We start from the raw sequence: 25,666 nt of genomic DNA on the forward strand, positions 1-25,666 counted from the left end.
CCGGCCGGTGTTTCGGGCCCTTTAAGAGGCGACGCCGGAGCCGGAGCCATTTTCCCCCCTTCGGCCGCGGCGAGGAGGAGCCGGAGCGGGAGTGACACCGGGCCGGACCCAGCGCGACCTGCGGCGGCTCCGGGGTGAGGAGAGCACGGGGTTCCCAAAGAGACGCCTCTCTCAGCCCGACCAGCCCCCAAGCTCATCCCTCCACCCACCTCTTCCTCAGACGTCCCGGACTCGCGGACCGCCCCCTGCCCAGAGGAGCCGACCCTTCCTTTCCCTTGCCTGCAGGGCGCCCTGCCCCCCCCACCCCCGCCCTAAGCCGGCCCGAGTCTTGCTCCCCGCGACTCCCACCTCGGGCTTGGTCTCCCACAATGCCCGGCGCCCGCCCCCTCGCCCTTTGCTCACTTGCCCCCCGGGACACGTGGCCCGGCCCCCTGCCCGGTGGGCGCTCCCTCGCCCCCCGCGTCCCAGCTTCCAGCCCCCTGGAGCGCCCGAGCCTCCACGCCCCCTCGGCCCCGCAGCTCCTCCGGAGAACCTGAGTTGTCCCAGAGGACAGCCTTTGGAGAGCTGCCCTGTCTGGGGACTGGCCCCTCCCCAGGCGCAGGGAGGCGCCCCCCCACCCCCAAGTGACCTTGTGTCCCCGAGCGCCTCGCCGCCTGCCGCCTCCCCCGGGCCCCCCCGCGCCGTGGCCACTCGGACCCCCTTCCCTCCCCGCCCCCCCCGTCACACCCTGCTCGGTCCAGCCTGGTTTTTCCCCCTCCCCACGCCTGCACCAGCCTGCCCTCGGGGGCGTCGCTCCCGCTCATCCGGGGGGCTCCGGTTGGGGAGCCGGCTTCCGGGCTGCCCTCGAGGAGTGTGGAACTAAGTTCAGCCTGAGTGGCTCGGGTGCCCTGCTAGGGTGGCTGGGGTGGGGGGGCCGCTGGTGGTGGTGGGCGGAAAGAGCGGGTGGGTGTGGGGGAGGGGGACAATGCGCGTCACTGACTGTTCTCTCTTTCTTCCCCCCCCTCCCCCGCACAGTGACTCGGGCCAGTGTAGAGGGCCCCAGGCCGCAGGCAGGAGCAGCTGGGCCAATTCCCTGGCCGGGAGCGGAAGGGGATGGCGTCGGGCCTGGGCTCCCCGTCCCCCTGCTCGGCGGGCAGCGAGGAGGAAGATATGGATGCACTTTTGAACAACAGCCTGCCCCCACCCCACCCAGGTAACATCTTCCCCAAGGGCCCAGGGCAGGAAGGAGGCATGTGGGCCCTCCCTAGCGACTCTGGTGAGGCAGGGTTGAGTTTCTCTCTCTCTCTGTGCAGAGTCTGAGGTGGAGGGCATCCGAAGGGAGTGGTTCCCTTCTGCGGAGCTCTTGTGGGAGGGGGTGGAAGCCATGTGCCTCCTGGGCTCTGGGACCGAGATGCAAGCTTGCTGCACTGTCTTCAGGAATGCTATGCAATTCCCGGTCGAGGGAGCTCTCTGGGCTGGCCGACCTTACCTTGTGTGGGTCCATGGAGGAATGCAGGTGGCTGGGACCCCTGGAGGCGGGGTGGGGGTGGGGGGTGGGTGTTGAGAATTGCATGTTGGAGATCTGCAGGTCATCTGTGTTAGCAGGATCCTGTGGTTGCTGCTGTGGAAAGGAGAAAGGGAGTGCTGGTTACTCTCTATCTGATTATTTTTAGCTTCTGATCAGTTACCGGTTTTCTGTGCTGTCTCAACTGTGTGAAGTTTGAATTGCGCTCCTCAGCTGGGATGTGCAGCGCTTTTAGCCAGGCAGATTGCTGGAATGTTTCAAGTGGGGAAATGATGGGGGCTAGTGGTAGGATGTCACAGCCTGAAGGATATACTAGGGAGGGGCAAAAGAACAGAGGTGACACCCTGGGCACCTCCCCCTTCCCATGGCAAGTGGACATAATATAGGCTTTTTTCCTAGAGGCTTCTGCCTCCCTGCAGGGAGCCTAGGGTTTGGGCTGGTGGCATGAAGTGTTTGTGTAGGTGTGTTGGGGGTTGTTCTGTCTGTGTTTGGGGGTGGCTCCTTGGACTGGCCAAACCCGTATGGTTATAATCACCCTGCCTGATTGGAGTAGCCCTTGTCTCTTCTCAAATGGTGATTGATGTCATGCGTCTAAGTGGATGTCTCTTTCGTCTGTCTTTTAAAGAGCTTCTAGCTAAGTCACCTACTTGTTTCCTTGACCTTTTTTCGAGCTTTTTTTTTTTTCATGCTATTTTTTTATCTTCTCTGCTTATGTTTATTTTTCCTTTAATTCCGGAGCTTTCTGGTCCTGTTTTTTGTTTCCCATCAAACATATTTCACTTCTGCCTTGTCTCTCCTTAGCTCTAGCAGCAAGTTGAGGTGGTCTGGAAAAGGTGTTTCTACATTTGGTGTCTTCTGAGTTTGGAAGTCTTCGTTTGAAACTGAGGCCACTTAGGAGAGGGGTCAGTGTTGTTACTGAGTCTTCGGTTGCTGGGATAAGAAACTTAGGCTTGAGTCTCATCACTGTGTAGGCCAAGGTGGCAAATTTCTGTGCTGTTGCCCAAGGTGGGGGTGGGGTGGTGGTATAGGTAATATGATCTGATCCTTTCTGTGAGGGGTCAGAGGAGTAGTAGTGCTATCCAGCCAATGTTGGTTCCACATCTTGGCTTCCCATTGGCCCCTTGGTCTGGGGCTGCCCCCGTGTTGATTGGGAGCTGTGCAGGCTCCCAGGGTGAACTCTGCCCCAAGCTGTAGCATGACCCAGTTTTTCCACTTGCCACACCCCATTCCTGCCCCTTTCCCAAATCTTTTATGTCTCAGCTACTTTGCTGCATGTTGTCTCAGCACATTATCTGCCTGAGAAGTTTGGGGGTCTTATGAGGATGGGTATTCCCTTCACCTGCGTGGGTTTGTCCTTATATCCAGCTTTTATGGAGGTAAGGGAGACGAGGAACCAAGAGCTGTAACTGATTAGTGAGGGGGACGACATGGGGATTGCTGGGGAGAAGCCTGAAGAAAATGGTTCTTTCTGGTGAGATCCAGGCTGGTGTTCCATTCCCAAGGGAATGGGAGGGGCTTTCTTATGCCTGGCCTGATCCTGGGCTGAGTGGGGGGAGGCTGATGGTGCTTTGTCAAGCTTAATGTCTCATGTTCCCTAGTATCTGCCTTGCTCAGGAAGGGCGGAGCCAGAAGCATTTTAGGGCTAGTTGTGGGGTCAGGGGCGAAGAGCATGTGTAGGATTGAAGGAAGCATATTGTTGTCCAGCACTGTCCAGGTGCTGCTCCTTTTTTCTTGGTGTAGACATCACTCCCATCTGTTGGCTAGGTGGCTCCTACTAATCTATGAGAGGTAGTTTAGGATCTATGGCTTGGACTCTTCGGGAGGTAGGTGGTGAGGAGGAAACTGAGTTGTAGAGACTTCTCGTGGGCTCCCGTTCCTCAAGGTAAATACTTTGGATATCAAAAATTTGAGAAGGTTGTATGCTCTGATCATAGCTCCACTGAGCCTTTGTTAAATCTTAGCTTTGATGATTGGAGAAATAATTACGATTGAGGGAGTAACCCAGTCCCTCTTGTATTACCCTTCATGTTTGTCTTGGGTTTCCTTGCCTAGGACATTAAGAGTGGCCTCTTGAGAACTGTGTCATCCCAGAATAGGTGTTAGGAGAAGTGGCATGTGGACCTGGGGCCAGGTAGTAATTTGGGAAGTCTTTGTGAGGGTAGTCTTTCCTCGGCTACCTCTCTCAACCCCATCCCCCTCCCCTGCTACTTCCTGTCCTATGTTGGCAGCTGGGTGCCCTGGGCTGGCTTCTGCGGTCAGGAGCCATTTTCCCTCTCCTCAGTGGGTGAGGCACTCCCTCCTTTTCTCCACTCCCTTCTCCACTCCCCCCCTCCCTGGGCGGGGGTGGCTTAGGAAGAAGGAGAGAGAGGAGGGAGGAGGGAGGTGGTGTGAATGTGTGTTAGTTACAAAGGAAGCTGCGTCCTGGCCTTCTCCTCCCCCTCTGTGCCCCTTCCCACCTATCTCTGCCCAGGAGCTCTCAGTATTACCCCAGGCTTTGTGTGTGCTCCCAGCCAGGGGAGGAGGTGGAGCCAGATGGGAGGAGGATGGGGGGGTGGTGTGTGGAGGAGATGGTGACAGCTGGGCTGATTTGGGCCCCTGGGGAGAAGAGGCTACTGACCCAGGAGAAGCTGGGGAGGAACAGTGGAGCTGGAGATGGGGAAAGGAAATTATGTTTGGGAGTGGGTGTGATATTGGGCTGACAACTGAACCTGGGGCTTGAGGATTCTGGTGGTTTTAAGCAATGATGACCCAAAGTGGGTAGTGAAGGGTGTGGTTTCTGGGACCCCTGGACTGATAGCGTCTGGGAATGTAGTGAAGGTGTATTCTCTCGTTTTTGCCTTATGGGTAGGACCTTTCATTTTCATTCCCTGGTTTGTAGGATATTTGGTGGACAGTTGGAGGAGGGCTAGACCTATTTCTCTTATTTGGTTAATTCTAAGCAGCTTGCTTCAGCTGCACTGGTGAACATATAGAGGACTCCTGTTAGGGATGAGGGAAAGGAGGCAGGGGTCTGGACAGCTGCCCGAGGTGGGCCTGATCTGGCCTGACAGGCCTATTTTGGGTATATACAGCTCTCTCTTTGTCTGTTTTTGTCCTGAGTATCAGCTTCCTTCTGTGGTGAGTATAGCAGTTCTCTTCAGTGGAATCTGGGACAAGAGGTGGGGGAATAGTCTAAAGCCTCTGGATTAGGCTCTAACCTTTTGCTATTGATCTTTTCTCTACTTGCCTCTTTCTGCCAAATACATGTAGAAAATGAGGAGGACCCAGAAGAGGATTTGTCAGAAGCAGAGACTCCAAAGCTCAAGAAGAAGAAAAAGCCTAAGAAACCTCGGGACCCTAAAATCCCTAAGAGCAAGCGCCAAAAAAAGGAGGTGAGTGGGTGACTGGATGTTTTGGGGAATAAGAAGAAGAAGGGAGAAGCTCTGATGAGAACGGTTGAGGGGCGGGGGGCATTTGTTTCTTCTTCCAGAGTGGTGGGCCCAGGTCCTGGGGATGAGCCTCAGGGCTGTCCTGAGGTCAGCATGTGTGTAGCATGTGTGTGTCTGTCTCCCTCTCCCTCTCCCCTTTCCCTGCTCCAGCGTATGCTCTTGTGCCGGCAGCTGGGGGACAGCTCTGGGGAGGGGCCGGAGTTTGTGGAGGAGGAGGAAGAGGTGGCTCTGCGCTCAGACAGTGAGGGCAGCGACTATACCCCTGGCAAGAAGAAGAAGAAGAAGCTTGGACCTAAGAAAGAAAAGAAGAGCAAATCCAAGCGGAAGGAAGAGGAGGAGGAGGATGATGATGACGATGATTCAAAGGTGCCTTGACCTCTGTCCTGTCCTCCATGCTTGCTGTCGACAGTCCTGTCCTTTGTCCCCCAGAGACTGCACTGCCCCTTCGAGTGTCTTCTCTCCCCGTTTGTAATGATTTTCTCTCCGCTCCCCTCCCCTGGGCTTGCAAGCCTTTGTCTCAGCTCAGGTTCCCTTTAGCAAGTGTGGGCACTAGGTGTCAGGTCCTTGACCTTGCTCTCTCTGCAGGAGCCTAAATCCTCCGCTCAGCTCCTAGAAGACTGGGGCATGGAAGACATTGACCATGTGTTCTCAGAGGAGGATTACCGCACCCTCACCAACTACAAGGCCTTCAGCCAGTTTGTCCGGTAAACAGGAGGGTCTTGGGCCCCAGGGAGGAGAGTGTTTGTATAATATCTTTTTGCTTCTCTTTCTCTGTCTTTTATTCTTAAACTTTTTCCTCTTTGTTCTTGTCCGTTTTTCCACCAGACCTCTCATTGCTGCCAAAAACCCCAAGATTGCTGTCTCCAAGATGATGATGGTTTTGGGTGCAAAGTGGCGTGAGTTCAGCACCAACAATCCCTTCAAAGGCAGTTCTGGGGCTTCAGTGGCGGCGGCGGCGGCGGCGGCGGTGGCTGTGGTGGAGAGCATGGTGACGGCCACTGAAGTTGCCCCACCTCCTCCCCCTGTGGAGGTGCCTATCCGCAAGGCCAAGACCAAGGAGGGCAAAGGTGAAATGGGACCCGTTGCGAGGCGGGATGGTGTGGGTGTGGGATGTTGAAGACACAGGAAGCATGGGGATGCTGTTCTGTCAGCCTCCAGATAGAGGAGTGTGAGGGGGAAATGAATCTTGGATTTACGAGGGAAATTTGGGAAGCTGGGCTCAGGTGGAGAACATTGTATTATCTTCCCCATCTTCTGCCTTGTCGTGCATTTGGAATATATAATCTTGTGCTCTTCTGATTTTAGGTCCCAATGCTCGGAGGAAGCCCAAAGGCAGCCCTCGTGTACCCGATGCCAAGAAGCCTAAACCCAAGAAAGTAGCTCCCCTGAAAATCAAGCTGGGAGGTTTTGGTTCTAAGCGTAAGAGATCCTCGGTGAGAGCCCAGCCCACCCCTGTGGGGAGGGTGCCCTATCTAGTACGACGTTAACATTATGTCTGGGTCTAGCCTTCGCAGTAGGCACGTAAGAGTGGGGACTGTTGGCCCTAGAACACGATGACTAGGCTTCTTACTTGACCGTCCTTGCTGGGATTCTCGCACCCCTAGTAAGAGCGATCCCTTCTCTAGCATTCTCCTTCCTGTTGGCTTCAAGCTCTAACCTTCTTTCTTCTCATTCTGCCAGAGTGAGGATGATGACTTGGATGTAGAGTCTGACTTCGATGATGCCAGTATCAATAGCTATTCCGTTTCTGATGGTTCCACCAGCCGCAGTAGCCGCAGCCGCAAGAAACTGCGAACCACTAAAAAGAAAAAGAAAGGTGTGTTTCTTTTTTGGGTCTGTGTGTGATGGGATGGGGTGGGGATGACTGGGGAAGAATCTCCCTAAGGAGATCGGGGTTGGGTTTATTTTAGAAGGGGTGGGGGGAGGTAGTTTTTTTCTAATAACTGGGCTTTCCCTCTTCCTTGCCCAGGCGAGGAGGAGGTGACTGCTGTGGATGGTTATGAGACAGACCACCAGGACTATTGCGAGGTGTGCCAGCAAGGCGGTGAGATCATCCTGTGTGATACCTGTCCCCGAGCTTACCACATGGTCTGCCTGGATCCAGATATGGAGAAGGCTCCTGAGGGCAAGTGGAGCTGCCCACACTGCGTGAGTACCTGGCCATTGTGGCCCTTTGGAACCCTCAAGAGGAAGGGTGGGGTGATAGAGATCTTTTGGGCCTGGGTGGTGTTGCTGGTGTGGACTTTGGGAAGCATTCAAAAGAATGTTGGGTGTGGTTCCGACTTGGGTGGGTGGGGGGTGGTAATAATCTGACTCTGTGGTCCTTTACTGAAGGAGAAGGAAGGCATCCAGTGGGAGGCTAAAGAGGACAATTCGGAGGGTGAGGAGATCCTGGAAGAGGTTGGAGGAGACCCAGAAGAGGAGGATGACCACCATATGGAATTCTGTCGTGTCTGTAAGGATGGTGGGGAGTTGCTCTGCTGTGACACCTGTCCTTCATCCTACCATATCCACTGCCTGAACCCCCCACTTCCAGAGATCCCTAATGGCGAATGGCTCTGTCCCCGTTGTACGGTGAGTGACTGACCCCAGCCAAGGTGGGAGGTGTGGGTAGTGTGGTCTAGCAGAAGGGTATACCTCTTTTATATGTAGGCTTTCGGGGGCTGGGGTGCAGGAGAGGTCATTGGAGAAGTCTATCTTTAGCCCTGAGACAGGTTATTTTCCTTTCTCATGTAGTCTGGGGATAGCTTTGGGAAAATGTAGGATTAACTTTGAACAGAAGAGTTGATGCTTTGCCAGCTCTTTTAAGGGGTGTTCTTAAAGCAGTGTTCTTCTAGCCTAGGGCATCCATTCTGTCTTCACACCCAGCCTTGGGGTCTTGGTAGTTTAGAATGGCTAATAGGGTCACTTAATTGCTTTTCAGTTGCTTACGAGAGGAATTCTGGGCTCTAGGTCTGGGGGTTTTCTGTGCTCTCCTTGTTCTGGGTTATTGTTGAAGTCTAGCTACTGGCTCTGTTAAACAGATAGGAGTGATAGTGTCACTCAAATTCTGGATGAAGTCCAGAAGTGGAGAGGGAATTCTGTTATTCTTTAGCTAGAATGGTCCTTCTTGAAATGAGATTTTAAGAATTTTATTTATTTATTTATTTATTTAAGAGAGAGGGAGAGGAAGAGAGAGAGCACGAATGGAGGTGGGTGCGGAGGGGGAGAGGGAGAGGATCTCAAGCGGACTCCACACTGAGCCCCAATGCGGGGCTTGATCCCATGACCCCAAGACCGTTATCTGAGCTGAATCCAAGAGTCGGACTCCTAATGGACTAAGCTACCCAGGCATCTCTTGAAATGAGATTTTAATAATCCCTTGATAAGGTTGAGGCTATGGGCTGTATCATTTTCTCTCCTCGGTAATGATTTGTTGTTGAATTCTTTTTTTCTGTCAGTGTCCAGCTCTTAAGGGCAAAGTTCAGAAGATTCTAATCTGGAAATGGGGTCAGCCACCATCTCCCACACCAGTGCCTCGGCCTCCAGATGCTGATCCCAATACTCCCTCTCCCAAGCCCCTGGAGGGGCGGCCAGAGCGGCAGTTCTTTGTGAAATGGCAAGGCATGTCTTACTGGCACTGCTCCTGGGTGTCTGAACTGCAGGTAAACCTGGGATAGGCTAGAGATCTGGGGGCTGCAGTGAAGAGGGTCATGAGAAACGGCCTTGTGGCTGGAAGGAGCGGATGCCACTCCATGGTGGCTGATGTCTCTTCCTGCTTGCAGTTGGAGCTGCACTGTCAAGTGATGTTCCGAAACTATCAGCGGAAGAATGATATGGACGAACCACCTTCTGGGGACTTTGGTGGTGATGAAGAGAAGAGCCGGAAGCGCAAGAACAAAGACCCTAAATTTGCAGAGATGGAGGAACGCTTCTATCGCTATGGGATAAAACCTGAGTGGATGATGATCCACCGAATTCTCAACCACAGGTACCAGTGGAGCTGGGCCAGACTGGTGGTGGTCTTGGGCGTACTGGAGGCAGGCAGCATATCCATTGGAAGACTGCTGCCAAAGGGAGTAAGAAAATGGATGTCACCGGTGATTTAAACTTGGAAGAGATATGTCATTTTATTATTCTTATCTTACTGAATCTTGGTATTTGAGCCATAGGAGAAAACTATAGATTAGGTGTAATTTTAGGTCCAGAGACTGGTGTGGTAGAGATTCTAAATACGTGTGGCATCTGGCCTTCCTAGAAGTCTAGTTTGGAACGTGCATTTTGGGCACTTTTTGAGAGTGAGAAGTGGCCTTCTGGCTGTGAGGATTTTTTTCTCCTTGACCTTTCAGTGTGGACAAGAAGGGCCACGTCCACTACTTGATCAAGTGGCGGGACTTGCCCTACGATCAGGCATCCTGGGAGAGCGAGGATGTGGAAATACAGGACTACGACCTGTTCAAGCAGAGCTATTGGAACCACAGGTGGGTAGCTTTGCTGAGGTGTGGAGTTGGTTCTTACCGGGAAGGACCTTGGGTAGCTGTGTGATGTCTGTCTTCTTTAGGGAGTTAATGAGGGGTGAGGAAGGACGACCAGGCAAGAAGCTCAAGAAGGTGAAGCTGAGGAAGTTGGAGAGGCCTCCTGAAACGCCTACAGTTGATGTGAGTTGGGGCAGAAGAAGGAGGGTACAGTGTGTGCTCCAGTCTACGGATGGTGCTTTTAGTGCGGCTCTGCCAGTAGTAGTGTCAGAGCTAGACTGCTTCCCCACTCCTCCACACCTCTAAACGACAGAAATGCTAGCATCATTTTCTCTTTGCATCATCAGAAAAATAAAAACATAGGAGATGGTATTTTCTATGATTGAGAAAGTGTTACCTAGGGATGGGTCACACAGCTAAGCTTTTATGAAACTTGTATTGGAACCTGGGTCTTCTGACTCTTAATTCATGGCTTATTTTTTCTGGGTTTAATTTGTGGAATATAACATAAGGACTGTTAAGGTTAAAAAAATGACTCTAGGGATGTGGGGGTGGCTCAATCGGTTAAGCATCTACCTTTGGCTCAGGTCATGATCCTAGGGTCCTGGGATCCAGGCCCACATCGGGCTCCCTGCTCCCTGCTCAGCAGGGAACCTGCTTCTCCTTCTCCCTCTGCCATTCCCCCAGCTTGTGCTCTCTGGCTCTCTTTGTCTGTCAAATAAATAAATAAAATCTTAAAAAAAAAAAAAGAGGACTCTAGGAGGAACATAGGATTATTGACCTGGTGGATCTTGATTAGCAGAATTACTATATTGCTAGGGAGGCTATATGATGCTGTCTTCCGTCAGAGATCTGTAGGACCAAGATCTCAGTCGGTCTGATGGATTAGTTGCCCTGCTTCCTGGAGGATCCTAAATCAAACGCAAAGTTACAGTAGCCGTTGAGGATCTTCTTTCCCACAGTTCTTTGTGGCTCTTGAGGATCTAGTGAGGATGTGTGAGGAGCAAGCATCTGCTGTCTTACGCAAGGAAGGGAGTTCCTTGCCAGCTCTTGACTTCCTTCATTTCATCCTTCAGCCAACAGTGAAGTATGAGCGACAGCCAGAGTACCTGGATGCTACGGGTGGAACCCTGCACCCCTATCAGATGGAGGGCTTGAACTGGTTGCGCTTCTCCTGGGCTCAAGGCACCGACACCATCTTGGCTGATGAGATGGGCCTTGGGAAGACTGTCCAGACAGCAGTCTTCCTCTATTCTCTCTACAAGGAGGTAGGAACGCTGGGCTGTTAGTTGTTTAGTATGTGGGTATTTTGTGTTTGTGGTTTCTTCACGCTCTTGAGGAGAGAGAAAAAGGAAGGAAAAAATTGGTCACGGAACTTGAAGAACATTGTTGAATGACAGTAAGATAGACACACGTACACAGAGATGGATTGAAGGGATGGAGCCCTGGGTAGAATCATTGGTGAATGCATAGAGCCTCAGTCTTAAGCTCTTAGATAAGCAGAGTTGTGAGTGGAATTAGCACAGAAAGATTTACAGGATGGGGTCGGGTTCTAAACTCTCTGTAAAGGTGGGTGTGCAGTGGGAAGGAGTAGGCCAGGCGTTCTCCTGCGTAGACAAAGGTGAGGGTAGGAGTAGCAGCACACATGCCAGTTCTCAGCCGGCCTTGGGGGCAGTGGTAGAGATGGGTGCTGGGGCTCGCAGTCCTTACTCCGCCACTTCTCTTCTTTCTCCAAGGGTCATTCCAAAGGCCCCTTCCTAGTGAGTGCCCCTCTTTCTACCATCATCAACTGGGAGCGGGAGTTTGAAATGTGGGCTCCAGATATGTATGTGGTGACCTACGTGGGTGACAAAGACAGCCGTGCCATCATCCGAGAGAATGAGTTCTCCTTTGAAGACAATGCCATTCGTGGTGGCAAGAAAGCCTCTCGCATGAAGGTATCTCAGTGGGAGGAAGACCACCCTAGAGGGAGTTGTTGCTGCGGTCTTAGTCGGCTTTCTTCTGACTCTAGTCCCTGCGGTGAGGCAGAAGGATAACAGTTGGGAGGAGGGAAAACCCCATAAGTCCCTTGGGTTAACCTTCACTGGAGGGGTTGAACGTTAGTGACCAGGTTGCCTCTTTGTGCAGAAAGAGGCATCTGTGAAATTCCACGTGCTGCTGACATCCTATGAGTTGATTACCATTGACATGGCTATCTTGGGTTCCATTGATTGGGCCTGCCTCATTGTGGATGAAGCGCATCGGCTCAAGAACAATCAGTCAAAGGTGAGAGTGAAGGGAGGGAGGTTATTGCCTCTGGTTTGAGTTTTCTAGTACCACCTACTCCTTAAGGGGAGGACCTGGGAGGAGAGGAAAGGGTCAAATAGTCTCTGCCTTCCCTCCTCACTTGTGATTCCTCTTGGTGGCCAGGCCTTAAAAGGGGGATGGAGATGGGGGGGGGGGCGGGGTGGAGGCTTAACCATTGGGCAGTGAAACAGCTCAGGTTTGCAGACATCTCCCAGATTTCTCTTTTCACTGAATTTCACCTTCTCCATATGCTTCTCCAGTTCTTCCGGGTGTTAAATGGTTACTCACTCCAACACAAGCTGTTGCTGACCGGGACTCCGTTACAAAACAATCTAGAAGAATTGTTTCATCTGCTCAACTTTCTCACCCCCGAGAGATTCCAGTAAGTGTGTGTTTCTCCATAATCAGCTGATAATTCTGCTTCTAATTCTTCCTGTTGCCCATTTCCTATATCACTTTCCTTTCTCTTTCTGAAGCAACTTGGAAGGCTTCTTGGAGGAGTTTGCCGACATTGCCAAGGAGGACCAGATTAAAAAACTGCATGACATGCTGGGCCCTCATATGTTGCGGCGGCTCAAAGCTGATGTGTTCAAGAATATGCCATCCAAGACAGAACTGATTGTGCGCGTGGAGCTGAGCCCTATGCAGAAGTGAGTCAGAAGGGACAGAAGCATTGACTCCATTTTGTCCAAGTAGTTAGACACCTACTAGTCTGCAGAGTGTTTCTGATTCCTTCCTGTACTCTGCTGCCAGGCATCTGGTGATGGGAGCAAGCGAGATCACACAGAAACCTCATGCCGTAGTTCTTATGTAGTTAAATACCTTCCTTCACGTGATGGTGCTGGCGGTGGTGCCTGTTAGGTTTCCAGCCGTTAGGTCCTAAAGTGAGATGTGTTGGAAGGAAGATCTCAGACCTTGGGACTGTGTCATGAGTCATATAAAGGTTAAGAGTCCTCTAAAGGCTCTCGAGTCTGACTTCTCTCTCCATCTTGTCCATGTAGGAAATACTACAAGTACATTCTTACTCGAAATTTTGAAGCACTCAATGCTCGAGGTGGTGGCAACCAGGTCTCTCTGCTAAATGTGGTGATGGATCTGAAGAAGTGCTGCAACCACCCATACCTCTTCCCTGTGGCTGCGATGGTACGCCCTGTCTCCTCTCGGCCCCCGCTGCGCTGGAGTTGCTCCATTTGGCTCAGTGTTTGTTTCTTTTTGGCTTCTTTCCTCAGGAAGCCCCTAAAATGCCTAATGGCATGTATGATGGCAGTGCCCTCATCCGAGCATCGGGGAAATTATTGCTGCTTCAGAAGATGCTCAAGAACCTTAAGGAGGGTGGGCACCGTGTACTCATCTTCTCTCAGGTATTGTGTGGGCTGGGCTGGGAGCTTGAGGAGAAAGCAGTAGACTGCCCTCAGCGACGCGAGGAAAGCAACTGTCATCTGACTCCCCCTTCACTGAACTGTGCTCCTTTTCCAGATGACCAAAATGCTGGACCTGTTGGAGGATTTCTTGGAACATGAAGGTTATAAGTACGAACGTATCGACGGTGGGATCACTGGGAACATGCGGCAAGAGGCCATTGATCGCTTCAATGGTAAGTGGGAGGGAGTGGTTTTAGTCCATGCATTCTCATTGACTCATGTCTTTGTATGGACCACTTGTTCTTTTTTTTTTTAAGATTTTTTAATTTATTCATTTGACAGAGAAAGACACAGTGAGAGAGGGAACACAAGCAGGGGGAGTGGGAGAGGGAGAAGCAGGCTTCCCGCGGAGCAGGGAGCCTTATGCGGGGTTTGATCCCAGGACCCCGGGATCACGACCTGAGCCGAAGGCAGACGCTTAACGACTGAGCCACCCAGGCGCTCCTGGATCACTTGTTTTTGTCTGTCTGCTTTTCTTTATGGTTCTTTAGAGTTTTTGTCAATTGTGATATGGAAGAATAAAGCTTTTGAATGCCTTGATTGAAAGGATGTTTTGGACTATTCCTGGCAGATTTTTTTTTTTCCGTTTGGAGTCTTCATTCTTTTTGCCACACGAAGAGCATTTTATTTACCCCTCTTCGTTGTATCTTGAGTCCCAGAGAGGGACCAAGACTTTACCAAGCTCAGTTCGCAAATATGTGGCATACCTGTCTCCGTAGCTGCCACTCCTCCCATTCTTCCCCCTCCTTCTTATTTCTAGTTTGATTAAGTTAGTTTTTAGAAAGTTTATTTATTTTTTTATTAATCTCTACACCCACCGTAGGGCTTGAACTCATGACCCCGAGATCAAGAGTTGCACGCTCTTCCGACTGAGCCAGCCAGGCACCCCTCATTTTTTATTTTAAAATAATTTTGGGGGTGCCTGGGTGGCTTAGTTGTTAGGCGTCTGCCTTTGGCTCAGGTTGTGATCCCGGGGCCCTGGGATCGAGCCCCGTATCGGGCTCCTTGCTCAGCGGGAAGCCTGCTTTTCCCTCTCTTACTCCCCTTGCTTGTGTTCCCTCTCTTGCTTTGTCTCTCTCTGTCAAATAAATAAATAAAATCTTTAAAAAATAAAATAATAAAATAATTTTGGACTTAAAAGTAGGAAAAAATAATACAGAGTTCATATATGTTCTTCACTTAGCTTCTCTTAATAATAACCCCTTACATAATCACAGTATAACTGTCAAAAGCAGGAAGTGATGATTGATGGCATACTAGTAACTGAACTGTAGATCTTAATTGAATGTTACCAGTTTTCCTCCTAATGTCCTTTTCCATATTTCAGGGTCCAATACCAGATCCCCCATTGCATTTGGTTGTTGTGTCTCTTTCCTATCTGTGACAGTTCTTCATTCTTTTCTTTGCTCTCATGCCATTGGTACTTGCAAGGATCACTGGTTATTTTATAGAATGTCTCTCTTTTTTTTTTTTTAAAGATTTTATTTATTTGACAGAGAGAGACCGCGAGAGAGGGAACATAAGCAGGGGGAGTGGGAGAGGGAGAAGCAGGCTTCCTGCAGAGCAGGGACCCCGAGGTAGGGCTCGATCCCAGGACCCTGGGATCATGACCTGAGCTGAAGGCAGACGCTGAACGACTGAGCCACCCAGGCGCCCCTAGAATATCTTAAGTTTGGGTTTGTCCGGTGTTTTCTCATAGCAGGTTGAGCTTAGTAGACATTTTGGGCAAGAATGCCATAGAAGCAGTGCTGTATTCTTTTCATTGCATCATATCAGGGGGAGGACGTGATGTTGCTAATGTCCCATTACTGGGGATGTTAACCTTGATCACTAAGTTCGTCGTATCTACTTAGTTTCTCGACGGTAAACTTACTCTTTTTCCCATTAGAATTAATACTGATAAATGTCTTTTTTTTTTTTTTTAATTTGAAGTATAGTTGACACAAGAGTGTTACATTGGTGTCAGCTGTGCAAGGTAGTGATTGGACAAGGCTCACCATGAGTGTAGCTGCCTTCTGTCGTGATACAACGCTATTACAGTATTACTGAGTGTATTCTCTGTGTCTGCCTTTCACCCTCATGACTTACCCATTCCATAACTGGATGAGGGAGGTATTCGAGACTATGGTCATGCACCTTTTCTCTTTAAACTTGCACATTGATTTCAGCATCCGTCTGTGGACCTTGCTTACAGTGATTACTACCGTGGTGTTTGCCTGATGATGTTTTGTATTTCTGACATGCCTTCTACATTTATTAATTGGAGTTCAGGAGACACTTTTTTTTTTTTTTTAAGATTTTATTTTTTTATTTGACAGAGAGAGACACAGTGAAAGAGGGAACACAAGCAGGGGGGTGGGAGAGGGAGAAGCAGGCTTCCTGTGGAGCAGGGAGCCCGATGTGGGGCTTGATCCCAGGACCCTGGGATCATGACCTGAGCCGAAGGCAGACGCTTAACAACTGAGCCACCCAGGCGCCCCTTAATGTAAGATTTTTGATCATTAATAAATGCTAGAAATCTATCTGATGCACTTGCATATCTGTTGAGACAATCAGAATTTTTTTTTAACCTGTTAATGTGGCTCATTACATGGATTTTTTTTAAAAAGATTTTATTATTTGACAGAGACATAGCGAGAGGGGGAACACAAGCAGGGGGAGTGGGAGAGGGAGAAGCAGGCTTCCTGCTGAGCAGGGAGCCCGAGGTGGGCTGATCCCAGGGTCCTGGGATCACGACCCCAGCCGAAGGCAGACACTTAACGACTGAGCTACCCAGGCACCCCTTAGGAGACACTTCTAATGGTGTTTTGGTTCCTTTCTTAGCACCGGGTGCTCAACAGTTCTGCTTCCTGCTTTCCACTCGAGCCGGCGGCCTTGGAATCAATCTGGCCACTGCAGACACAGTTATTATCTATGACTCTGACTGGAACCCCCATAATGACATCCAGGTGAGCAGAGGTAGCGGTCTTTGTATACAGTAACTCACTGGTAATGCAAGTGTTCTCTGCGAAGACTCCACCATCTGGAATTAGTTGTTTCAGGGGGAAACATTAGATTCTTTTTATGTCTTTTACCTTATTGTGAGCCAGAGAGTTTGGGTTAGCTGTGGTCTTATTTGGAGTAACATGATGGAGGGTGGGGTCTGGGGCGGGGGGTGAGTTCTAGAGTTTCATGTGAAAGCAAGCTGCCTCGTGCTGGATTTAGCTTATTATGTGGATGTCAGGGCAAGAGCAGAAGCCGGAAAATATGGTTATTTCAGTTTCTGACTTTGTTTTGTGCCCAACTTCAGGCTTTTAGCAGAGCTCACCGTATTGGGCAGAATAAGAAGGTGATGATATATCGGTTTGTGACCCGTGCGTCAGTGGAGGAGCGCATCACGCAGGTGGCAAAGAAGAAGATGATGCTGACGCATCTCGTGGTTCGGCCCGGGCTGGGCTCCAAGACTGGATCCATGTCCAAACAGGAGCTTGATGACATCCTCAAGTTTGGCACTGAGGAACTATTTAAGGATGAAGCCACAGACGGAGGTAAGCTAGCAGGAAAACTTGTTTTGGTGTGGGGTTTGGCCTCTCGAAAGGATATATTTGATACTTAGGGTCTTGAGACTTGGCCTTAGGGTCCTGTGGGATTTTTTACCACTGCAGCTGCTGAAGCTGACTTTGAGGGTGTGGACCTCTGATTCTTTATAGGAGGAGACAACAAAGAGGGAGAAGATAGCAGTGTTATCCACTATGATGACAAGGCCATTGAGCGACTTCTGGACCGTAATCAGGATGAGACAGAAGACACAGAATTGCAGGGCATGAATGAATATTTGAGCTCGTTCAAAGTGGCCCAGTACGTGGTACGGGAAGAAGAGATGGGGGTGAGTATGAGTCCAAGGCAATGCTGTGCTTGGTGATTGGTCTGGAAATTGTTATTGAGACCAGGATGGTATTTGAGACAAGAGGAAAACATCTGTAGGTAAGTCAGTAAGTACATTGATGAATTGATCTATCTATTCCTTTGAAAATAAATACTATCACGTATGGGCAGTCATGCTCTCATTTTTGCTGTGGCTGTCAGGAAACTCACAGCCAAATTTCACACTGAAAACTTTTATGTATATTAGCTCTTCCTTATCAGAATCTCATTTTCGCTTACGTATTTTATTAACCCTACAAATAAACTTCTGATTGCTATCTCAAGTCTCTTTGGAGAAAAGGCAAGAGATGAGATACATATCTAAGCAGCCTACTTCCCTGTACTTTTTAAAACATTAGAATTGTTTTCCCTTTTTCTCTTCTCTTCCTTTTCTGGATCTTTTTTACCAAAAACAAAAAACCTAAAACTGATAAATGTGTGGCTTCTTTAATAATTTTTTCTCCTGGAAGTGAAGTATAAAATAAAAAAAAAACAAAATTACTTTCTCTTCTGGTCGCCCCCCTTTAGACCACTCAACTCAGGGTTCTTTGAATTGACATAGATTTCTGGTAGTCTTTCCCTTTTCTCACCCTTCTCACCCTTCTCACTCAAAACCATCCCCCTTGCTATGTTTTTCTCACATATACCCATTATCTTTGTTCTCCTCGGGAGGTGGTGCGGCCAGCCTCGGTTGTGTGTAACTGTGGCTGAAAATTCTGACCTCGGTCTGTGGACCAGTGGTATTCAATCACAGCAGCCCTCCTGTAAGGTGCTCCGGGTTTCTGTCAGGGCAGTGGCTGCATGGGGGTGATTGGCTGGGGCAGCACATGCTGAGTGTTGGGGAAGGGCAGGGGGTCCTCCCATTGATAACCTCTGCTCTCAGCTACTCAGGTATATAGGTGGTCCTCTCTCATAAGTAACTGTAGCTGCTGTTTACCTTTTATAAATCATATTTTTTGAATAAAGAGTGATTTACTGGTCAAGATTCAAAAGGTACAAGGTATCTCTTTTCCATCTAATTCCCTCCCTGGAGATAACTGATGTTTTCAGTTTCTTGTATATTTTTCTAAAGGTGTTTTATGTGCATACAAGTTACATGTATATCTATCCATATATATGCACATGTGCATGTGCTCACATACACGCACAAACACCTTTTTCCCTTTTCCTTTTTTTTTGAGAGAGAGTACACGAGCACAAAATGGGGCGGGGGGGGAGGGAGAGAGAGAGAAAATCCTAAGCAGGCGCAGCATGGAGCCCGACATGGGGCTCGATCTCACAACCCTGAAATCTTGACCTGAGCCGAAATCAAGAGTTAGTTGCTTGGGTGCTTAACCAACTGAGCCACCCAGGCGCCCCTCCCTTTTTCTTTTAAACACAAAGTAGTTTGTTATGCATAATGTTCTGTACCTTGCTTTTGTCCACTTAATAAATCTTAGAGATTTAGGGGTATCTGTGTGGCTTAGTTGGTTAAGCATCTGACTCTTCATGTTGCCTCAGGTTATGATCTCAGGGTTGTGGGATTGAGCCCCCCCCCCCGCCCCACCAGGCTCTGAGCTCAGTGGGGAGTCTGTTGGGTTTCTTTCTCCCTCCCTCTCTGCCCCTGTTCCCCCCTCTGCTTGCACTCGCTTTCAATAAATAAAATCTTTTAAAAATAAATAAATAAGGGGTGCTTGGGTGGCTCATGTGGTTAGGCGTCTGCCTTTGGCTCAGGTCATGATCCCAGAGTCCTGGGATCGAGCCCCTCATTGGGATGCCTGCTCAGTGGGGAGTCTGCTTCTCCCTCTCCCTCTCCCCTCTCTCCCTCTGCCACTACCCTCTGCTTCTGCTCTCTCTCTCTCAAGTAAGTAAATAAAATCTTTAAATCAATCAATCATTCAATCAATCTTGGAGATTTAGTCCAAATTGGTACATAAAGACCTCCCCTCCTCTTTTTTTTTTCAAATTTTTAAAAAAGATTTTATTTATTTTTAAAAAAGATTTTATTTATTTGACAGAGGGAAGCACAGTGAGAGAGGGAACACAAGCAGGGGGAGCGGGAGAGGGAGAAGCAGGCTTCCCGCAGAGCAGGGAGCCCGATGCGGGGCTCGATCCCAGGATCCTGGGATCGTGACCTGAGCCGAAGGCAGATGCTTAATGACTGAGCCACCCAGGCGCCCCAAAGAAGATTTTATTTTTTTATTTTTATTTTTATTTTTTTTAAAGATTGTATTTATTTGACAGAGAGAGAGACACAGTGAGAGAGGGAACACAAGCAGGGGGAGTGGGAGAGGGAGAAGCAGGCTTCCCGCTGAGCAGGGAGCCCGATGCGGGGCTCGACCCCAGGACTCTGGGATCATGACCTGAGCCGAAGGCAGATGCTTAATGACTGAGCCACGCAGGTGTCCCCAAAAAGATTTTATTTTTAAAAAAATTTTATTTGAGAGAGAGAGCGAATGAGAGGGTGAGAGAGAGAAAGAGCACAAGCAGAGGGGGAGCTTCGGAGGGAGAAGGAGAAGCAGACTCCCTGCTGAGCAGGGAGCCCGATGGAGGGCTCGATCCCAGGACCCTGAGATCATGACCTGAGCCGAAGGCAGATGCCTAACAGCCTGAGCCACCCAGACGCCCCCTAAAGATTTTATTTTTTTAAGTAATCTCTACACCCACTGTGGGGCTCAAACTTACAACCTCGAGATCAAGAGTTGCATGCTCTATTGATTGAGCCAGCCCAGACTCCCCTTCCCTTTTTTCTTGTTGCATAATATATCCTTGTTTGGAAGTACTGTAGCTTATTTATTTTTTAAGATTGAGTTATAACTGACAGACAACATTAATGTTAGTTTTAGGTATACAACAAATTGATTCAATATTTGTGTATTTTGTGAAATGATCACCATGATAAGTCTGGTCAACAACTGTCACCATGCATACTTAATACAATTTTTTTCTTGTGATGAGAACTTTTAAGATCTACTTTGAGGGCACCTGGGTGGCCCAATTGGTTAAGCGTCTGCCTTTGGCTCAGGTCATGATCTCGGTCCTGGGGTCAAGTCCCACATCAGGCTCCCTGTTCAGTGGGGAGCCTACTTCTCCCTCTGCTCATATGTGTGCATTCTCTCTCTCTCAAGTAAACAAACAAACAAAAAAACCACTTTGAGTAACTTTCCAGTATGTAATACAGTGTTATTAACTGTAGTTACCAGGCTGTGCATTGCATCCCCAGGACTTGTTTATAACTGGAAGTTTGTACCTTTTGACCCTCTTCACCCATTCTGCCCACTCCCCACCACCAGGAATTTGTTCGGTTAGTTCCATAATGATGGGCATTTAGGTTGTTTCTGTTACTATGCTGTTAGTAGTGGTTTAGTTCTGATGTGAGGGATTTGGAATCAATTACTGGTCCTGAAGTGTTTGAAAAAAATACAAGAATTTCAGAGGAGCATAAACGTTACTGGGACATAGGATATGTATGTATAATTTGTTTGGGTTTTTTGCTTTGTTTTTTTGCACATAGTTGGCAAACTTTTATGAAGTAATGAACAGAAGAGCTTATGGCCCTTCTACTTTATGTCTTAAGAAATCTTTTGCAGCATTTCAGAAGCCCTTCCGTTCTGCCTTCCTATCTAACCTCTCTTTTCTACATTTTGCTGTCTCCCAGCGGTATAGGTATCAGTCAAAGGGGTTAGAAGAAAGCATACTGTCTCTTCATTCTTTTGTGATAACAGTGTCATCCCATGTTTTTCTTTAGTTATGTTGACTGCTAATCTGTATGTAATTATGAGGACCCATGTCCTGTCAATTAAATTTCTTTTTAAGTTCTTAGGTCCAAGCAGGCACACTAAGTATGTCAGAGTCCAGTCCTGAAAAGGAGCTAGCAGAATGGGAACTGTGAGGACCAGGGGTAGCTGGTGGTGCTGACTTCAGCACCCCTGAGTCCTGGCCCTCCCTCTGTCCCAGGAGGAAGAGGAGGTAGAACGAGAAATCATAAAACAGGAAGAAAGTGTGGATCCTGACTACTGGGAGAAATTGCTGCGGCACCATTATGAGCAGCAGCAAGAAGATCTAGCCCGAAATCTGGGCAAAGGAAAAAGAATCCGTAAACAGGTCAACTACAATGATGGCTCCCAGGAGGACCGAGGTGTGTGTGGCCGGCCCCGCCCCCCACCCATGGGCCGTTCCACTAGAGCAGTGGGCCCCGCTCATCTGCCCTCTCTCCCTCCAGATTGGCAGGACGACCAGTCCGACAACCAGTCCGATTATTCAGTGGCCTCAGAGGAAGGTGATGAAGACTTTGATGAACGCTCAGAAGGTGAGAGCTATGCCTTTCTGCTAGCTTTTTAAATATCGCTTTGATTAACACCCCTACCAGTGTCACTCACGTATCCTTCTCTTCTTACAGCTCCCCGCAGGCCCAGTCGTAAGGGCCTGCGGAATGATAAAGATAAGCCATTGCCTCCTCTGTTGGCCCGTGTTGGTGGGAATATTGAAGTGAGTGTCATATAAGTCTAGGGAGAGGGTGGGTGAGTGCTAGATACTTGGTCTTTGATGGAGTAAGGCCTGCTCCCTCTCACCTAGGCGCCTTCTTTCTCTAGGTACTTGGCTTTAATGCTCGTCAGCGAAAAGCCTTTCTTAATGCAATTATGAGATATGGGATGCCACCTCAGGATGCTTTTACCACCCAGTGGCTTGTGAGAGATCTGCGAGGCAAATCAGAGAAAGAGTTCAAGTAAGTTGAGAGCTGGAATGACTGATGTAGAGCAAGAGCTTTTATTTTTTTTTATTCTTTTTATTTTTTTGAGATTTTATTTATTTGAGAGAGAGACAGAGATAACGACAGAGATAGCGAGAGAGAGCAAGGAGCCTGATGCGGGGCTCAGCGGGGCTCAATCCCAGGACCCTGGGATCAGGACCTGAACTGAAGGCAGACGCTTAACTGACTGAGCTACCCAGGCCCCCCAAGCAAGAGCTTTTGATCTGTGGTCATTCCACGGTACTAGTCCAGGCTGTGCAGAGATTGGCAGTTTCTCTGTTGAAGTTGGCAGGTGTAGCTGTTAGTAATAGGGTTCTTTGTGTTCCTAGCTTCCCTGGAGGAGAACCCAGGGCGTGGTGTGGGGTCTGGAGAACTGGCCTTCAGTGTGATGGCAGGCTTTATGTCAAGATGGAGCCAGAGTTATTGTCGAGGATAAGTGGGAAAGATCTCATCTAGGAGTTGGCCTTATTGCTGTTTAACTCATTTCTCACTTCTTTACTACAGGGCTTATGTATCTCTTTTCATGCGACATTTATGTGAGCCAGGAGCAGATGGGGCTGAGACCTTTGCTGATGGTGTCCCCCGAGAAGGCCTGTCTCGCCAGCATGTCCTTACTAGGATTGGTGTCATGTCCTTGATTCGAAAGAAGGTGAGCCCCTCTGCATTGTTCAGGGTTTCTAGGGGAAACTAGAGGGCCAACAGGAAAGGAGCCTAGAGCTGGAATTGGATCTTCACTTTCTTGTCCCATTGCTACAGGTTCAGGAGTTTGAACATGTCAATGGGCGCTGGAGCATGCCTGAACTTGCTGAAGTAGAAGAAAACAAGAAAATGTCTCAGCCAGGGTCACCTTCCCCAAAGACTCCTACACCCTCCACTCCAGGGGACACACAACCCAATACCCCTGCACCTGCCCCACCTGCTGGTAAGTCTGCCTGTACTGTCCTTTTCTGTCCTTGCCAGTGCTTTTTCTGCTCTCTTGTGCTCAGCTCTGACAGGGGAGTCTGGCAGGACACACAGCAATCTCCCTCTCAGTTTAGGAGAGCCGTCCTAAGAATAGGGCTGGCTCTTAAAGGCACGAGAGGACAATTAAAGATGAGACCAACTGAGAAGGCGTGACCTTCTCTCTGATCTCGAACCTTCTTCCTAATTAATTGACTTCTATTGATCTGCAGAGGATGGGATAAAAATAGAGGAGAATAGCCTTAAAGAGGAAGAGAGTGCAGAAGGAGAAAAGGAGGTTAAGTCTGCAGCCCCCGAGGCCACCGTTGAGGTAAGAGCTGGGGGAGTGACTGGATGCCATACCGAAGATAAATGGATAAGCCCACTCATCCTTTCTGTTGCTGGTCTATCTGCCTCAGCTTCTGTATTTTTTCCTTTGAAGTGTACACAAACCCCTGCCCCTGCCTCAGAGGACGAAAAAGTCCTTGTTGAACCTCCCGAGGGAGAGGAGAAAGTGGAAAAGGCAGAGGTGAAGGAGAGAACAGAGGAACCGATGGAGACAGAGCCCAAAGGTATCCACATTTTCAAGTTATTACATCCAGATCCCTATGAAGCTCTTGGACTTCTAGCTGGGCTAAGGACATATCAGGAGGAAGGGACACACTGGAGAATCCTGCACCCTTGATTTTAACTTGAGGGTTTTTAACCCCTTAAGACATCTCTTATGACATTAATCATTGATGTAGGGTTAAGACTGTTCTGGTTGGCTATGGTGTGGGTCAGAGGAGAACATCCTTCTTTTTTTCCTTTTTTTTTTTTTTTAAAGATTTTATTTTTAAGTAACCTCTGTACCCATCATGGGGCTTGAACTCACAACCCCAAGATCAAGAGTTGCATGCTCTGTACCGACTGAGCCAGCCAGACACCCCAGAACCTTCTTCTTTATACACTCTCAGTGCCATCTGTTTCCCCCCCCCAGGTGTTGCTGACGTGGAGAAGGTAGAGGAGAAGTCAGCAGTAGATCTGACCCCCATTGTGGTAGAGGACAAAGGTGAGTGTTTGGAGAAAGCTGATTGTGATTGTAAAGGACTCTAAAACTACATGCAAGGGCTTTATTTCTGGGACACCCTGCTGGCTTCTCCCCATCCACACCCAGATAGTTACTTTATCCCAAGCTAAAAGACTTAATCTGTCCCTGCATATGATTATTATGGGCCAGTGGCACCTTTTTCCAGCTTTGAGAAATACCTGTGTGGAGAAAGGGTGGAGGTGGCTGGATACTTAGAGCATAGAATGCTGTGGGTAAGGGCCAAGGTGCTATGCTTCTGCCTGGAGCTGACATTTTTTTTTTTTTCTGCATGTCCTGTAGAAGAGAAGAAAGAAGAAGAAGAGAAAAAGGAGGTGATGCTTCAGAATGGAGAGACCCCTAAGGACCTGAATGATGAGAAGCAGAAAAAAAATATTAAACAGCGTTTCATGTTCAACATCGCGGATGGTGGTTTTACCGGTATGACAATGAGGGACCAACTGGGGTTAGAAGGATCTGAAGTGAAATTAGGGTTCTAGTCAGAAGCAAGGGTACAAAGACTTCACCTCTACCAGATGAGGGACTGCCGAGTCGATTGCACCTTCCTCTGCCTCTGTTGGAAAGCCAGAGGTGTACTCCTAAGATGGCATCTGTGGGGGCAGGAATAAATAGCTTTTTGCATTCTTACAGATATTTGCCTTTCTTTTTCTCCTCAACCTTCCCCAAATTCCTCTTCAGAGTTGCACTCCCTTTGGCAGAATGAGGAGCGGGCAGCCACTGTCACCAAGAAGACTTACGAGATCTGGCATCGGCGGCATGACTACTGGCTGCTGGCTGGCATCATAAAGTATCCTTTGCCTGAGTCTAGGCTGAGGTTCTCGGTGAAGGGTTCTAAAGGTCTCACTGTGTGAGGTTCCTACTTTTCCTTGTTTTGTTTTTCCTGAACAGTTTTCCAAAAGCCATGGCTATGCCCGGTGGCAGGACATCCAGAATGACCCACGCTATGCCATCCTCAATGAACCTTTCAAGGGTGAAATGAATCGTGGCAATTTCTTAGAGATCAAGAATAAATTTCTAGCCCGAAGGTTCAAGGTGAGCAGGATGAGGAGGAATATGGTGTTGAAGTGACAGTCTTTGAAATGCAGAAGGGACTAGAGAGGAGGGAGTCTGGTCGTGCAGACTTACTATCTAGTATATTCTCCAGTGTACTTGGCTTAACTCTTTGTATTCTGTGAAATGTTGTGCTCCCAAGTATCTTAAATACTAGAAATCAAGACTTAACAGGGGCGCCTGGCTGGCTCAGTCTGGAGAACATGCGACCCTTGATCTCAGGGTTGTGAGTTTGAGCCCCGTGTTGGGGGTAGAGATTACGTAAATAAATAAAAAAAAAATTAAAAAGAAATCAAGACATACAGACTTGAAAATTAACCAGCTCTTCAAGTCGGAAGATGACCATGCCTGATAAATGACACAGATGAAGGGGTACCTGGCTGGCTCAGTAAAGCATGCGACTCTTGATCTCAGGGTTGTGAGTTCGAGCCCCACATTGGGCATGGAGCCTACTTAAAAATAAATAAATGAAAACTAATAAATGACACAGACGTGCAGTGGATGTGTCAGGGGACCACTGTAGGTTAGAGTATTAAGGAAAGATACAGAGGTGGGATTAAATTGGACTTCTGAAGAGGGAGGGCTGTCAGTGGGTTTGAGAGCCCCTCTGTGGATAAGGGGTAGGGTGGTTGCAAAGAGGAGATGCAAAGGTAGAGTTCATTCTCAGAATCGCTAGGGTTAGTAAACCCAGGACTGAGGGGAGTCTCAGTCTGGAATTCAGCAAATGTATGTTGAGGGCAACTGTGTGCAGACCATCAAAATGGGATACCACGAAGACGAGACATGTGAGTTTTAAACTGAGTATCACTGGGGGGATAAGAAATGTACACTAGTGAACCTTTAAACATCATGTGCCAAGCAATGG

General features: G+C 48.8%; 1 protein-coding gene and 1 non-coding gene across 11 annotated transcripts in view; both read left to right on the forward strand.

Moving 5' to 3' along the window:
• The window catches only part of CHD4 (chromodomain helicase DNA binding protein 4), a 30,607-nt gene continuing 4,941 nt past the window's right edge, over window positions 1-25,666 (forward strand). For 2 of the 10 annotated variants that reach the window (XM_044915474.1, XM_021690769.2), the window contains exons 1-37: window positions 1-134; window positions 1,015-1,192; window positions 4,754-4,875; window positions 5,083-5,298; window positions 5,518-5,636; window positions 5,758-5,999; window positions 6,238-6,365; window positions 6,613-6,748; window positions 6,902-7,080; window positions 7,267-7,506; window positions 8,373-8,576; window positions 8,697-8,902; window positions 9,261-9,392; window positions 9,473-9,569; window positions 10,463-10,654; window positions 11,123-11,323; window positions 11,514-11,651; window positions 11,933-12,054; window positions 12,149-12,322; window positions 12,674-12,815; window positions 12,902-13,033; window positions 13,149-13,266; window positions 15,917-16,041; window positions 16,383-16,620; window positions 16,783-16,958; window positions 20,933-21,113; window positions 21,198-21,284; window positions 21,375-21,463; window positions 21,568-21,701; window positions 22,230-22,374; window positions 22,482-22,647; window positions 22,898-22,995; window positions 23,107-23,236; window positions 23,644-23,715; window positions 24,034-24,171; window positions 24,430-24,538; window positions 24,651-24,783. In XM_044915474.1, the coding sequence (XP_044771409.1) occupies window positions 1,093-1,192; window positions 4,754-4,875; window positions 5,083-5,298; window positions 5,518-5,636; window positions 5,758-5,999; window positions 6,238-6,365; window positions 6,613-6,748; window positions 6,902-7,080; window positions 7,267-7,506; window positions 8,373-8,576; window positions 8,697-8,902; window positions 9,261-9,392; window positions 9,473-9,569; window positions 10,463-10,654; window positions 11,123-11,323; window positions 11,514-11,651; window positions 11,933-12,054; window positions 12,149-12,322; window positions 12,674-12,815; window positions 12,902-13,033; window positions 13,149-13,266; window positions 15,917-16,041; window positions 16,383-16,620; window positions 16,783-16,958; window positions 20,933-21,113; window positions 21,198-21,284; window positions 21,375-21,463; window positions 21,568-21,701; window positions 22,230-22,374; window positions 22,482-22,647; window positions 22,898-22,995; window positions 23,107-23,236; window positions 23,644-23,715; window positions 24,034-24,171; window positions 24,430-24,538; window positions 24,651-24,783 (5,361 nt within the window). In that variant the 5' untranslated portion in view covers window positions 1-134; window positions 1,015-1,092. Of the gene's footprint in view, window positions 135-1,014; window positions 1,193-4,753; window positions 4,876-5,082; window positions 5,299-5,517; window positions 5,637-5,757; window positions 6,000-6,237; window positions 6,366-6,612; window positions 6,749-6,901; window positions 7,081-7,266; window positions 7,507-8,372; window positions 8,577-8,696; window positions 8,903-9,260; window positions 9,393-9,472; window positions 9,570-10,462; window positions 10,655-11,122; window positions 11,324-11,513; window positions 11,652-11,932; window positions 12,055-12,148; window positions 12,323-12,673; window positions 12,816-12,901; window positions 13,034-13,148; window positions 13,267-15,916; window positions 16,042-16,382; window positions 16,621-16,782; window positions 16,959-20,932; window positions 21,285-21,374; window positions 21,464-21,567; window positions 21,702-22,229; window positions 22,375-22,481; window positions 22,648-22,897; window positions 22,996-23,106; window positions 23,237-23,643; window positions 23,716-24,033; window positions 24,172-24,429; window positions 24,539-24,639; window positions 24,784-25,666 lie in introns of those variants that run through there. The other 8 variants (XM_044915476.1, XM_021690771.2, XM_044915475.1 and 5 more) reach the window with 7 other exon arrangements.
• LOC123325030 lies at window positions 22,673-22,812 on the forward strand. Its single transcript, XR_006540198.1, has one exon.

Source organism: Neomonachus schauinslandi, chromosome 5 (genome assembly GCF_002201575.2).
Source record: "Neomonachus schauinslandi chromosome 5, ASM220157v2, whole genome shotgun sequence".
In the NCBI taxonomy this organism is placed as follows: Eukaryota; Metazoa; Chordata; class Mammalia; order Carnivora; family Phocidae; genus Neomonachus; species Neomonachus schauinslandi.